The sequence below is a fragment of the Micromys minutus genome (assembly GCF_963924665.1).
Source record: "Micromys minutus genome assembly, chromosome: 5".
Classification (NCBI taxonomy): Eukaryota; Metazoa; Chordata; class Mammalia; order Rodentia; family Muridae; genus Micromys; species Micromys minutus.
Genome location: NC_137974.1, coordinates 1,443,951 through 1,458,460, shown reverse-complemented (window position 1 = coordinate 1,458,460; position 14,510 = coordinate 1,443,951). Strand labels below are relative to the sequence as shown.

The 14,510-nt window shown below is 45.5% G+C and overlaps 1 protein-coding gene across 6 annotated transcripts in view; it reads right to left on the bottom strand.

Annotated features, from left to right (window-relative positions):
- FERMT2 (FERM domain containing kindlin 2) overlaps positions 1-14,510 on the bottom strand; it is a 59,287-nt gene that overhangs the window by 33,500 nt on the left and 11,277 nt on the right. For all 6 annotated transcript variants that reach the window (XM_080917006.1, XM_080917008.1, XM_080917004.1 and 3 more), the window contains exon 3: positions 105-338. In XM_080917006.1, coding sequence (XP_080773132.1) covers positions 105-338 — 234 coding nt within the window. The remainder of the gene's footprint in view (positions 1-104; positions 339-14,510) is intronic.

Here is a 14,510-nt window from a genome sequence, read left to right as displayed (position 1 = left end):
AGAAGCACATAGGGTCCGTCCCAACCCACATACCCTTAGGATAAGCCCAATGCCACGTGCCCACCACATCTGCTTCACGTTTTACTGAAGGGCTGATCACTTACTGAAAGTCTTGCAGATGTCAGACACAGCTTTGAAGACTCGGTCAGAGAAGTTCACTTTCACCTTCACGTACTTCATGTTGGGAAGCTGTAAGCGGAGCAGTTTGTGCTGCGGGGTGAACTGGAGTTTGGCGTCCGCCTGGATACCATACTTATCCAAGGTCCAGTGTGTCTTAAGCAGCCAAGTCCTCTTCTTTTCCCACCAGAGAGCATGGTCGGACCAATCTTTTTTGACATCTATAGCCAACAAACAGTAAATAAGAAAAAGGTTTAAAAACAGCCCAGAATACCTGGAGAGAAATCAAATACAGAAAACAAAAACTGCACACTTAAGAAAAAAACAGACTGCAGTGGTAGGTACCAAAAAATACTAACAGTGCAGAAAACTCTCTACCCCCAAACCCCAGTGCAAAGGAAAATATACCCAAGGCCAACTGACCACCTGGGCCTGGGACAGACAATAGAATCCCCACAGAATACAATAAAAGGGCGTTTGCAAGTGGGAGCTGGAGAGGAAGCTCAGTGGTTAGCCATACTGGTTGCTTGCACATCACCCATAACCCCAGCTCCAGTGGAATCTAACACCTCTGGCTTTTGTGGATACCAGTCCCCTAGTACACCCCCCAATATAATGAAAATCAAAGTCTTCAGCAATAAAAAATAATGCATTAAGGTAGTAAGGGTAAAACACGGACTGGGAATCAAACAGAATGGACACTCTAGGTGAGGGCTGTGGAAAGAACTCCAAAACAAACGTGAACAGCCTGTAGCCCAAATATGCTTCCCAAACACATCCTGAGGATTGCGGTGATAATGTCTCTACTGCTGTGATAAAATAAACATGACCAGTGACTGGGAAGGAAAGGGTTTATTTCAGCTTACAACTCTCAGGTCACACTCCACCCCTGAGGAAAGCCAGGGCAGGAACATGGAGGTAGGATCTATAAGGCAGACCAGGGAAGAATGCTGCTTACTGGCTTGCTCCCAATGGCTTGCCTCTGCCCAGGAATAGGTGGCTCCACCCACAGTGAGTTGAGCCCTCCTACATCAACCATCAATCAAGGAAATACCGTACAGGCCAAACTGATGGAGACATTTTCTCAATGAAGATTCCTTATTCCCAGATACATCTAGGTTTGTACCAAGTTGACAAAACCCAACCAGAACAAGAATCAGAGAGCCCAAGTTTTTTCTTTGAACATATTTTGGCACCAGTATATATAGAACATTAATATCTTTAGAATGTTTTGGCAGCTTTAAGAGCCAGATACACATGATTTGGGTACATTCAGATAAGGTAACTTTTAGAAGTACTAAATTCTGGATTAGTTTACAGTAGACAGCTGCAGCTGGGGCTTTTTATAGAGAGTAACTGGTCACACCTGTTACTTTTCTCTTTAGAAACAGAGATTCCAATATTCAGAGAGACTACTCCTCCCTCCCCATACCTCTGCCCAGGCACTTCGTTAAATCTCTAGTGACAAAGTCCCCATTAAGAAAATGTACTCTCTAACCAGACTGAACATGAGGACCCTAATGAAGGAGCTAGAGAAAGGACTGAAGGAGCTGAAAGGGTCTGCAGCTCCATGGGAAGAACAAAATTATTAACTAACCAAACCCACCACAGCTCTCAGGGAATAAAACACCAACCAGTGAGTTCAAAGGAAGAGACTCATGGCCCCAAGGCACATGCAGCAGAGGAGAGCATAGTCTGACATCAATGGGAGGAGAGCCCTTTGGTCCAGGGAAGGCTGGAGGGCTGGTTTTCCCAGTGTAGGGAATTCCAAGGTGGAGAGGGTGGTTGGGAGAGGGAGCACCTTCATGGAGGCCGTGGGAGGGGGAGGGAAGATGGGAGTGTGCGAAAGGGATAACATCTAAAATGTAAATGCAGAGAATTTCAAAAAAAAAAAAAAAAAAGTTTCGAATTGGGGGGAGAAGTCCAGAATTTTAGCTAACCTCAAAGACCTGTGAGATTAAAAGAAAAAATAAAGTAAGATGTACTCTCGGGGTTGGACAGATGGCTCACTGGCTAAGAGCACTGACTGCTCTTCCTGAGGTCCTGAGTTCAAATCTCAGCAACCACATGGTGGCTCACAATAATCTCTATGGGATCTGATGCCCTCTTCCGGTGTGTCTGAAGACAGCTACAGTGTAGTTAATAATAAATAAATAAATAAATCTTTAAAAAAAAAGAAAATGTACTCTCGAATTTCCAGTGAGAGAAAGAAAGGTGGGCAAGGACTGATGAAGTCACTCTGGGGACTGAAGAAATGGCTCAACAGTTACACACACTTCAATCCTAGCACCTGGGAGGCAGAAGAAGGCAGGTCTCCGAGTTTGAGGACAGCCTGGTCTACAGTGAGAATTCCATTCCAAGACAGCCTGCTCAGGGTACACAGAGAAACCCTGTCTTCAAAACACAACAACAACCAAGTAAAATGTAAAGTTACCCTGAATCCAAACATCCAGAAGATGTGAGCTGCCCCCAAAGTAACTTTAGATAAACCGAGCAGCTTGCTTGTGGAGCAGGGGGTTAGGGGCCCCAGGAAGAGCACTGCAGAGGGAGAGGGAAGCAGTCAGGGAGGGAAGAGAAGAATTCGGTAGCACATGTGACAACTGCAGTCCTCTTCTACTGAGAGCTGACGCTACAAGGAAAAGAAAAGGCCATTTCTCCATTCCTAGGTTAAGTACTGTGCTGGGGTCACTGGATGCCTAGCACTTCAAGGCCACCTCTCTAGAGACCCTGCGCTTTAGCACAAGCTGCAGGCATGTTAGGAATCTGCCCACAGCTGAAGGTGAAGTGGGAGTGGAGGTGGTTCCTTAGCACCTGCTCCCAGACAGAAAGAAATGCTGATTGGTGTGAAAAGCAGCTGCCTGACTGGAGCAGCAGGACAGAGACTCCTTCAGCCCTAACAAAGGGCAGACTCATGGGAAATGTGGTCCAGAAGTAAGTACTGCACAGAGGCCTGAGAACAATCTGAAGCAGAAGCTACCCCTGATTTTTGACAGTCGACTTGCTCCAGACCCACAAAAGTTACAAGTGGTCAAAAAAAAAAAAAAAACAAAACAAAAAACAAAACAAAACCACATTTTGAAGTAAAAAAGAAAAGAAAGGGAAAGGAAAACCAACCTCAAATAAGATGTAAAACTAGGGTTAGTGAAGTACAAGGGTCTAATACACCATCTGCTGGCTTCTTAGTGCTTCCAGGAGCTAACAGGCTTCCATGTTCATAAGGACTCCTGAGGCACAGGCCCACACCCAACATCAGCATCGCCCTGGCACACACTGCAGCCCTCCATGTGGGGACTCTGAACACTCCCCAGAAAGCTCCTCAGGTAACTGCAATGAAGTTTCATGTTTCCATATCTCTGCCATAATGGTCTGTACCCTGTAATGGGTCAAAACAAACCCAGCCTCCTAAAAGCAAAAACAAAGGCAACAAAAACACAAAAAATAACCCTTCACCACAAAATCCTCAACTTTCCTTAAACAAACTTCAAGCCCAGGACCTTCCCTGATGCCCGTTTTCCTTGCTTCCTGTTTCCCATCAGACACACACAGCACATTGTGATGCGGTTTGAAAGAGACACAGCTCACACGGCAGCCCAAAACCAGAACTGGCCAGCAAGCTTATAAACCACAGTGCTTGCTGCTGTTTCTCTTTAAAGCCTGATTTCCAGCCAATCCTATTCTCTTCCACGAAGCAGCAGCCTGCTTACAAGGATGAGCATGAACAAGAACCACTTGCAACGCAGGGAGGACTCTGTTCCCCAGCATGATAGAAGGCCTCCCCCAGGGCCATGCTACCGTGTTTCATCCACAGGAAAAGGGCCGGAGCTTAGACCTCTAATCCCCAGAGCAAGAGGAGAGGTCCACAGCAGAAACCTAATGTGGAGACTGTGGGGGAAAGAAACAGATCCCTGGAGCTCCCTGGCCAGCCACTCTTGCTGGATTCAATGAATTTCTGGTTCAGTGAGAAGGCGTCTAGAAAAAGATGAAAAGTACCAGGTGAAGAATGCTGTGTACACATTTAATCCTGGGACCTGGACGACAGAGGGAAGGCAGCCTACGTGCGAGCTCCATTCTAGGACAGCTGGGGCTCCACAGAGACGGTCTTAGTGAGGGTCACTGTTGCTATGATAAAACACCATAACCAAAAGCAAGTTGGGGAGGAAAGGGCTTATGTGACTTAAACTTCCACATTTACAGCCCATCGCCACAGTCCTGAGAAAAACTCGTATGAAGGTCAGTGTGCCCCAAAACAGGGTCCAACATAGGCAGAGAATGCCAATTTGAATAAACCAATGAAATTGCTATGTGCCTGTTGCTAACTGCCTATGTAATTTTCCCTATAAATATGTCCCCCTAATTGAGTTCAGGGTTGACTCCTCTATCTCCTGCATGAGATATGTGTCGTCCCCAGAGCTCTGGCCTCTCCCCCTACCCCCCAATAAACCTCTTGCCTGATTGCAGCAAGATAGGTCTCTGTGAGTTCTTGGGTTCGAGTTCTCCCGGTACTAGAGTGGGGGCTTCCCCAATTCGGGGGTCTTTCACCACCAGCCCAGAGATGGCACCACCCACAATGGGCTGGGCCCTCCCATAATCACTAAGAAAATGCCCCATAGGACTGTTTGCAGCCTGATCTTATGAAGTCATTTTCTCAATTGAACTTCCCTCTCCATGACTCTAGCTTGTGTTAAAAGTTGATGTAACTTTAGCCAGCACAGAATCCTTGTCTCAAAAAAAAAAAGTAATGGAAGAAGATACTTGACATCAACATCTGGCATGCATACGACATCTAGCACATGCCTGGTGCACATGTGTATGCATGTACACACACACACACACACACACACTACCTAAAGAAAAATGGTGAGGGAGTATGGAGCCGGTAGCCCGTGTGTAAACAGCGGACACTCTGGTATCATTACAGGAGCACTCTAGTTACAGCATTTGTGTGGGACTCACATGACAACTTTATGGAACCAAGGATCTGCCTTTCTGTGTGTCCCCAGGATCCAACTCATGCCTGCACAGTATTTTTACCCATGGAGCCGTCTCCCCAGCCCCTCCAGTAGCACAGGCTACCAACTTAGTCCACAGCATTTATTGTCACTGCTACAGGAGGGTCAAACAGTTCATTATAGCACTAAACTTCATGCCAGGGGCCAGCACTAGGACCACTCCTGCAAAACTGTCTTTCTTCCAAACATAGTTAATCTCTACCTATAATGTATAAGGGTATGGGTGTGTGTGTGTGTGTGTGTGTGTGTATGTGTGTGTGTGTGTGTTCCAGCATCTTGTCAAGTCCAGGCGCTCATTACATCTAGAACAGCTCCAGAGGAACAACCTGCAGATACCTCAGCCTTCTCTGGAAGACACAGACGATTCAACTGGACCTGTTCCTTCTGACCTATCCTCAGACGGTTCCACAGACCCTGGACAACAAGGAAACAGCCAACTCTAAGACTGGGCAAACATCCCCACTCCCACTTTTCTAGACTCTCTAGAAACACTGCCCCAAAGCGAGCATGAAGCAGTCAGAGATCATGACGACCCTGTTCCTGTTCCACCCATCATCCTTAATTTTTCTCTTTAATTAAACCCAAACGGGGGAATGCTGGGATTCTGTATGCTCCACCCCCACAGCTACCTGGCACTATAAAAGGAGCTGCTTGCCCCCTCCTCTCTCTCCTGCTCTCTTCTCTTGCCCTTATTCCCTTTGTCCCTCCTCTCACCATTCCCTCCCCCCTCCTCCCCGTGCTCATGGCCTGCCCCCACTCCTCTACTCCTCTTCTCTCTCTCTGCCCCCACTGCCCTCTTAACTCCCCTCCCCATGCCCTGAATAAACTCTATTCTATACCATGTGGCTGGTCCCTCAGGGGGAAGGGATGCATCAGAGGCATTCCCCTTGCCCCATACCCCCTCCCACACTCTTTATCTTTTTCCTAACAAAGGGCCCTGCCCCACTGCTACAGACTGGGCACCTGAAGGAGGCTGGTGGGACTGCTGTCAGTGAGCACTCCAGGGACAGTCAGGAGCCTTGTCTGCTGTAGAGAGTTGTCCAGACTTAACTGAGTATGAGATAAGGCACTTTGTGACTTCTAGTCTGGTCAGCACTGTGAGTTCCTGAGCAGCATTAAAAAAAAAAAAAAGTCTTTTTTTCATTTGTTTGTTTTTTTTTAAATTCTAAGCAGTAAGCAGTATTTTAAAAATATTGATACCTGGACCCATCTGTAAACCAGAGCTATTTTGTTTGTGGACAAATGTCTGTATTTGGTTGGAGTTTTGTTTGAGGGTGGAGAGATAAAGTTGAGTCTCCCCTACCACCACCTTAGATCAACTATGTCAAAACAGGTCTAGGACTGTTTTTCAGCAGGGTGATCTGCACTTCATAATAGTCCCAAAGCGTGTTTACTGAGAGAGTGCAAAGTGAGCAAGAGCCCAGAAATGTCCTGAATGCTGATGGCTGGGTCAGGGAATGGCAGTGGGAAAGATATCTGGGTCTGACATTCTGCTATGCTGAGGAACCCTTTTCTGGTGAGCCTGAAGACAGCAACAGTATACTTATATATAATAAATAAATAAATCTTTTAAAAAGAGATTAAAAGTGTTTCCCAGTGCTGAAAGCATCTGTTTGATTTTTCCCTGCTGAGAATTTTCTAGTACTAATGAGCATGTATGCTTTTATCACACTGGCAGCTTTTCAGGCTTTGTTTTGCTCAGAGGCGGAGTGTAGTTCAGCTGTTGCTGCTTACTCTACAATGAGGGCTTTAGGGCCCATTACAGTCAGTGATCATGCCTTGTGTGTGTGTCACTGAAGAGTCCCACTCAGTTGACAGCATCCAGGAATCAACTACAGAACCCACCAGCAGCCCTAATCGCACTGAAAGCCAATGTGGGTTTCCTCAGGCTAGGTCAACAAAGCCAGATACTTCTGATGGAATTTCCACAGATCTCATTACCCGATTCCCCTCCCCCCTCACCTTTGACCAGCATCCAGACTTTCCGGGCCTCTCCAGCTGTGCAACAGTTAGAGGTTATCCTCTCTTATCAACAAAGCGGCTGGGAGGTCAGGTCCAAAGGAAACTCCAGTTCCTCAAACTCCAAGTACTTGTGAACAGAGGGACTGAGGGAGCCTGGAAATTAACGCTGACTTTCATATTCAGATAGGTATCAAAGATATATGTCCATGAAGAGCCATATATGTCCCTTCTGCCAGAGGTAAGGGAAGTGACTCCTTTTGGGTGACCCGCTCCACAAGCTCCCGAGGAATGTTATCTTAGCTAACCACAGAAATCCTTCTGTAGTAGTTTCAATTGGGTCAAGGCTGCCATTTTTGGCCATATGCACTGCCCTTTAGAGTTTGGGGAACTGGAGTTTCTTTTAGGCCTGACAACTGGTCTCCCTGATATCTACTGCTGACTGGAGAGGACAGCTACGAGTGGGGGAGAACCACAAAGCTCCCAGTGACAGAAAATAGGAGCCACTCAGGAGTGAGAAAGATTAGCCAGACTTCTTCAGAGAAAAAAAGGTAATTAAATAAAGTCTGCAACTTATAACCAGCAGCCTCCTGGAAAATGTTCTGGTGCTGACCAGCACTGGCAGCACATACCCTTAAAGCCAGCACTGAGGAGGCGGGGCAGCCTGGTCCACACAGTGAGTTCTAGTACAGACAGAGCTACATCGTGAGATCCTGTCTCAAAACAGCAACCAAATAAGACAAAACACCAACCCCAAAGAAAACCAAAAAGATATACCGGTACAACAGTAGCTCAAATACAGGAGTAACCGCGACTTTTTGGTTGGCCTTCAGGCCCACTGAGAGATGGAACTCCAGCCTGAGAATGAGCTGTCGGGGCCTTCACTGCTGTGCTCAGAGCCCTGCTTCCGCAGCCCTGAGAAGCTCTGCTCACTGGACAGTGCAGAGGGGAAGAGACTCTGGAGCATTCAGTCCTCAGTGAAATACGAAATGTCTCCATCAAAGCTCCTCCCAGGGCTCAAGAGGTAGACGAGAGGTGGGAGACTGAGTCAGTGACACAGTACAGTACGTGTGAACTCACACTGGGGCAGCATATGCACAAAACCTCAGCTGCTTCAAGCCGGATAGGATCTCAGGGCTGAGACAGAGTGGACATCAGACCTCCCATCTTCACCTTCCACGCCGCTGTGACTAGGGACTGGCACATACCTGGCTGAGTAGTCAGCTCTATTTTTAATCTTAGAAATTGGATTTCTAGTGTGTATGCTTTATATATATACACATCATGTGTGCCTGTGTGTATACATATATACACAAACTTGTGTAAATATATACTTACTTTTAGTTTATAGGTATATATTTATATCCTTATATATATAAGTATACACACACACACACACACACACACACACACACACGAGTCACTCCTTGAGACTGCTCATCAGTAACCACATTATTCTAGAAAGACTGACTTAAAATAAATTCCTAAATTAATCTTGTTCTAGAAGAATGCTCCTTAAAGAAATAGAACTCAAGTTTTTATAATATAGTTCTATAAATGTACCAAAAACAGTTGTGGAAACAGATGTTTTCAAAAAATACACAAGAACTTAAACTAGTGAATTCTGCTAGGACTTAACCTGGCACACAGCACGGTTAGCAGTAAGATGAGAAGGATTACCATTCAAGCGTTTGAATACCGGACAGCACTGACCCCAATCTGTCACCTCACCTAGCAAAACAGTCATCGACATGGGTATGCGAGCTCATATTAGCCTATAGTTCCCTTTTGAAACCTGAGAGCTCTCACTGTTCCTCTGTTTTTTTCTGTGCAAGTGTACAGAGAACTTCAGCTGCTGATATCTGTCCCCTCCTCTCCTCACACTTCCAACCCTCCCTCCTTCCTCAACATTTCTAGCTCCCCCGAAACTCTGGAGACTGAAGGGTCAGGAAGGCACCCAACTACCTGAGCATAGCACAGCCCCTTCCACTGCTTCAGAAGGATCTCTTTAGATAGCTCCAGTTGACCTTGAACTTTCAAATATTTAAACAATGTTCTAGTAGCTAGGAATACAGGTTTGTATCACACCAAGCCCAGTTTACACACCCATTTTCACTATCTCCCTTAGGTAACTTTTACAATGCAAGTTTCATCATTTTGTTTGTAAAGTCTCCACAGGCAGTATCTGACCCCCTTCATGAGTCATACCAATCTAAAGTCAACATAAGGGCTCTTCCATCCCAGGCCTGTGGCCCAATTTGTGGAACAAGGTGGTTTTGGTGTCCTCAGCCTTCACCTCTATTCCCACTAGTCAACACCTTAGCATTCCTGTGTTCCTGTGACCCATCTTGTCACTGCAGTCCACTAGGAGCCTGGTGAGCACAAATGTGTAGGTGTCTCTGTGTGGGTACACACAAGGGTATCTTAATGGCTGTCTGCCTGCCTGCGTCTCTCTCTCTCTCTCTCTCTCTCTCTCTCTCTCTCTCTCTCTGTATGTGTGTGTGTGTGTGTGTGTGTGTGTGTGTGTGTGATACCTAGTCAAATCAAGTGACTCCAACGGAACAGTCCCATTTTAATTAGTAAAATAAAGGAAAGCCAGTGACTGGGCAGGGTGAGGGAGGTGGAGAGGGCTGAGAGGTCAGAGGTGAGAGACCAGTTGTGGGAACATGGAGTTTCCCAAGGACCAGCTGGACCCAGGTGATATTAATTGGCGTTAAATAGCTACAAACATTAAGGATTTTATAGGTCTAGTATCTCATATAGAAGGGCAGTTTGTATCTTTGTCTATTTGATGCAATCTTGTTGTGTAGAGGGTTTGTGAATTGAGAGTTGAATATATAAACCTGTATGAAAAGCTATTGGGCTGTAGGGTTGTATTTACATGGAATTTTGGGGTACAGAAATTCCCCAGGACAGAGGCAGAGAACAGGCGGTAGAAAACCGACAGGGAAGGGAGTTTCATAGACAAGTTGGGCCATGGTGGCTCGGACCAGGCGCCAGAGGTGCGTGCAGTTTCTTATTAGGGTCCGGCCTGAGAAGGCCGGAAAACAGATAAACCATTTTTATTTTTTAATATTTACTGCAACACAAGGTCTCACTGCAGCACAGGCTGGACTGGATCTCCTATATACATCAGACTGTCCTTGAACAAACAGGTCTGCCTGCCTCTGCCTCCTAAATGCTGCTCTGTATTTTCACTGTCATCTGAGCCTGGTGACACAGACCTACATTCACAGGTACTTAGAGGCTGAGGCAGAAGAATCACAAATCCAAGGCTGCCCACACAACTGACAACAATTTGTCAAAATAAAAGCATTTTTAAAGGGTTGCTCCGTGGCGTGCTTAGCAGTTAGAGGGTCTGGGCGCAATCCCTAAGTCGGAAGGGTCAGTGTCATGAAATATTTCCGAGATCACCTTCTCGCTGTGTCAGCAAGTTTTATCAGGTCTCACCGGCCACATCTGAGTGTCCTGAGTGACACTGGGACCCAGGCTACTGGGCTGAGCTAAGCAGTTTTCCAGTCAGATGTGAACCTCACTACGGAGCATCTCCCTCGATACCGTCTGTTCTTTTATCGTCATCAACCAATTCCCTCTCTCAGTTTTCCACTCTGATAAAAGATCCTGGGAGTTTATCACCTGGAACCAGAAGCATCACAAGACACACTGTTAACTGTGTGGACTGAGATCAGTTACTCTAGCTAAGGGTTAGTGGCACAGACTGTACTTATCAGTCACAGAGAGTGTGTTGTTAGGCAACTGGTGCAGTTGAAGTCACAGCAACAAAGATTGTTTTGAAATTTCTGTGACTTATTTTAAAATGCTACCTTATTAACAGAAACACAAACTGTTTCAAGTTTACATCTGCTCAAATTGCTAACGTGTTTCAATTAAAGTAAGGTATTCAATTATAAAGATGTTATTAGTTTACATTAAGGCTTCTTAGGTTAACTGATGGGTGTAGGTTTATGCTAAGGCGGTATATGAGTGGACAGCAGAGAGGTAGGCGGGGAAAGTCTAGAAAAGCGGAAGAGGAGGTGAGGACTGACGAGATAGAAGCAGATGTGCATGTTTCATTGCATCTCTAGCTTGAGGTTGTCATGATTATTTCTAAGGGTTTCTATGGGTCTCATTTACCTCACATAGATGGGAAGTTTACATCTTTGTCCACTGGTTGTAAGCTTATTGTGTAGAGGGTTTGTGGATTGAGAATTTAACATATAAACCTGTTTGATAAGTTGATGGATGTGGAGTCATGTTTTTACCAGGCTGTGGAGAATATGAGTTAAGTTCTCGGCTGGTAAAGGAACAGCCGGGGTGAGTGCTTTCAGTGTGGTTCCAGACTAAAAGAAAGAGAGCTGAGAGAGGGCGGTGTGGGGACCATGTGGTAGAGAAAGAGCCCAGGTGCTGGCACTAGGATGGCTCCCACGAAGTGAGACCAGAGTGAGACTGCGGCTGATAACAACAGAACTTTTTAATATTTACCACAACAGATGGGGTCTGTGTCCCAGGGTGGGAAATATTTAGAAACTGCCATAGATGAGGATGTGGATACCTTTATCTCACATGTGGCCACCCTATTCCCCAGTGTGAAGTGGCTTCGGGGAAGAAAGCAGGGCTGTGGGCAGAGTTCTGCTAATTGAATCAGAAGCCTCAGGAGTCAAGCCAGAGCTGGGCATTCCTCCCACCAGGGCAAACAGACCAGGCTGACTCAGACTTCTCTGTCACCAGAACTGTGAGGACTAAATCTTATTAAAGACACACGATTTAGAATAATTTTAATAATAAGCAAAAAAGAAAAAACTTCAAATAAAAACTAGTATTTCTTCTTAACTAACAAGAATTTGGAATTCACTCTTCAAAATGAATAAAGGTTAGGAATGGTGGTACAAAGTTGTAACCCCAGCACTTGAAATTACAAGTTGGAGGCCTGCTGTCCTGGTTGTCATGTCCTTCCCCATTCCTCTCAAACTTAAACTAGAGTTATCCAAGAAACTACAACGGAAAAAGTGTGTCTGTAAGATTGACATCTGGGCAAGTCTGTGGAACTTTTTCTTAATTAGCGATTAATGTAGAAGGGCACAGTCTATCGTGGGCGGTACCACTCCTGGCTTGATATGGTAGAAAGTTCTCAGTACAATAGGAAAGTAGGTTGAAATCCCAGCACTCAGGAGGAAGAGGCAAGTGGATCTCAGTGAGTTGAGCTATACAGTGAGAGCCTGTCTCAAAAAAACAAAACAAAACAAACAAAAATACCAAAGTATTCTATGGGGCTGGAGAGATGACCTGGCAATTCTCAGCACCCACATGACAACTTACAACTGTCTGTAACTCCAGGTCCAGAATATCCAACATCCTCCCTCATACAGACATACATGCAGGCAAAACATCAATGCACATAGGGAGTCTTAGTCAGGGTTTCCATTCCTGCACAAACATCATGACCAAGAAGCAAGTTGGGGAGGTAAGGGTTTATTCAACTTACACTTCCATATCACTGTTCATCACCAGAGGAAGTCAGGACTGGAACTCAAGCAGGTCAGGAAGCAGGAGCTGACGCAGAGGCCATGGAGGGATGTCACTTACTGGTTTGCTTCCCCTGGCTTGCTCAGCCTGCTTTCTTATAGAACCCAGGTCTACCATCCCAGGGATGGCTCCACCCACAATGGGCTGGGCCAGGGATGGCTCCACCCACAATGGGCTGGGCCCTCCCCCCTTGATCACTAGTTGAGAAAATGCCTTACAGCTGGATCTCAAAGAGACATTTCTCAAAGGAGGCTCCTTTCTCTGTGATAACTCCAGCTAGTGTCAAGTTGACACACAAACCAGCAGTGCAGGGAGCAACCTAGGTCTCCCATTTAGTTCCACAGGTTCCCACCCTGAGTTCCTGCCTGACTTCCCTCAATGATGGGTTGTAAGCTGAAATTAACCCTCTCCTCCTAGGCTGTTTTTGGTCATGGTGTTTTATCATGCAACAAGACCTAACTAAAACACCAGCCTGGGCTAGACAGTGAGTTCTAGGCTAGCCCTAAATATGGCAAGACCCTATCTAAAATCAAACAAAGCCAAGCAACAAAAACCTAGAAACAAATAACCTTTTGAAGTACAAATACAAACTTGTGTCCGTTCATTGTATTTCTCTTTTTCTAATTATGATGTAACTATCCCAAGGTGGCTGAGAAGTTTCTCAGATGAAACAGAACATGCAAGTACAGAGTACACAAGTAGATACTACACAATGATTATTTCTGGAGGGAGGGTCACTTTCTACCCAACACTGAAGGCTTACTGCTAACTTATTTAATATGGCTTAGTTCCTAGAAGTCAGAGGTCAGAGTAAAGCAAAGTAAAATCGTACAATTTCTCAAAAGAATATACTAGATAATGTTCAACTCACAAAAATTAAATGCACTGGTCTTTTTAACAGTGGTCAGAGGTGCTAATTAGTTCAAAAGATCATTTAATAAGACTTCTTAGCTTTGACATTTTAAATTTCTCTCAAAAGAAAATACTAAGAAATTCTAATACATTCAGGTCTGAGCTTCCAAGTCATTTCCCTCCGCACACCCTGTCCTATATTGGGTCAGGTTCTCCTTACACAATTCTGTTTTACTTACACAGACTTTTGCTACATTTTAGTAACTACTATGTAAAGAGCATCTTCCCCATGACTGCAAGTGGGACGGTAGTAAAAACCTGAGTGGATTCTATTCACTCCAACAGTGAGTGAGCGACTGAAGACTAAGCAAAGGGTGAGGTGGCTTTGCCCTCAGTCCTAGTTCTGATAAGCCTGCTCCTCTAGGACGGGCTACAACACAGGACGCTGCAGTCCCCACCCACCCAGAACGTCTACCTTTTCCACTGGACCCTCCTAAGGCTGGCCATCAGTTATGCTTCTAAGACTCCACCATCTTCCTGTGCCATGGCAAGGTTATTTAGCATTTATTCCTTAGCCAATCTACCAACTCCAAACTCAAAGTGATTTATTTCATCTTGTTATCAGAAAGCAGCTCTCAGCGGCAACAGGAAGGACGGATAAAAGAACACTTTCCCTCCACATCTGCTACTGCTCCTGGGAAGAGGTGAAGCACCCACTTCTTCACTCCATGTTTCAGACTACGCAGCTCTGTAACAGAGCCATGGCATGAACGTATAGCATGTATACACAACTGTCTAGCCCACCCTAACATCCCTGTTTGCAATCACAAGTTGGATTTCACTCTTGGATTTCAAGATAACCCTGGAGAAAATTACACCCACCTCTGATAGCTGTTACTTGGATGTATATCAGAACTGCTCGCCCCCAAGGAGGTTAACTTATGACTATCCACACTTCACTCACATGACAATCAAGGCACATGGACACTAAGAAACTTAGCACAAGACCATAAAACATACATGATGTCAAGTAGTGTCCAAACACATGTG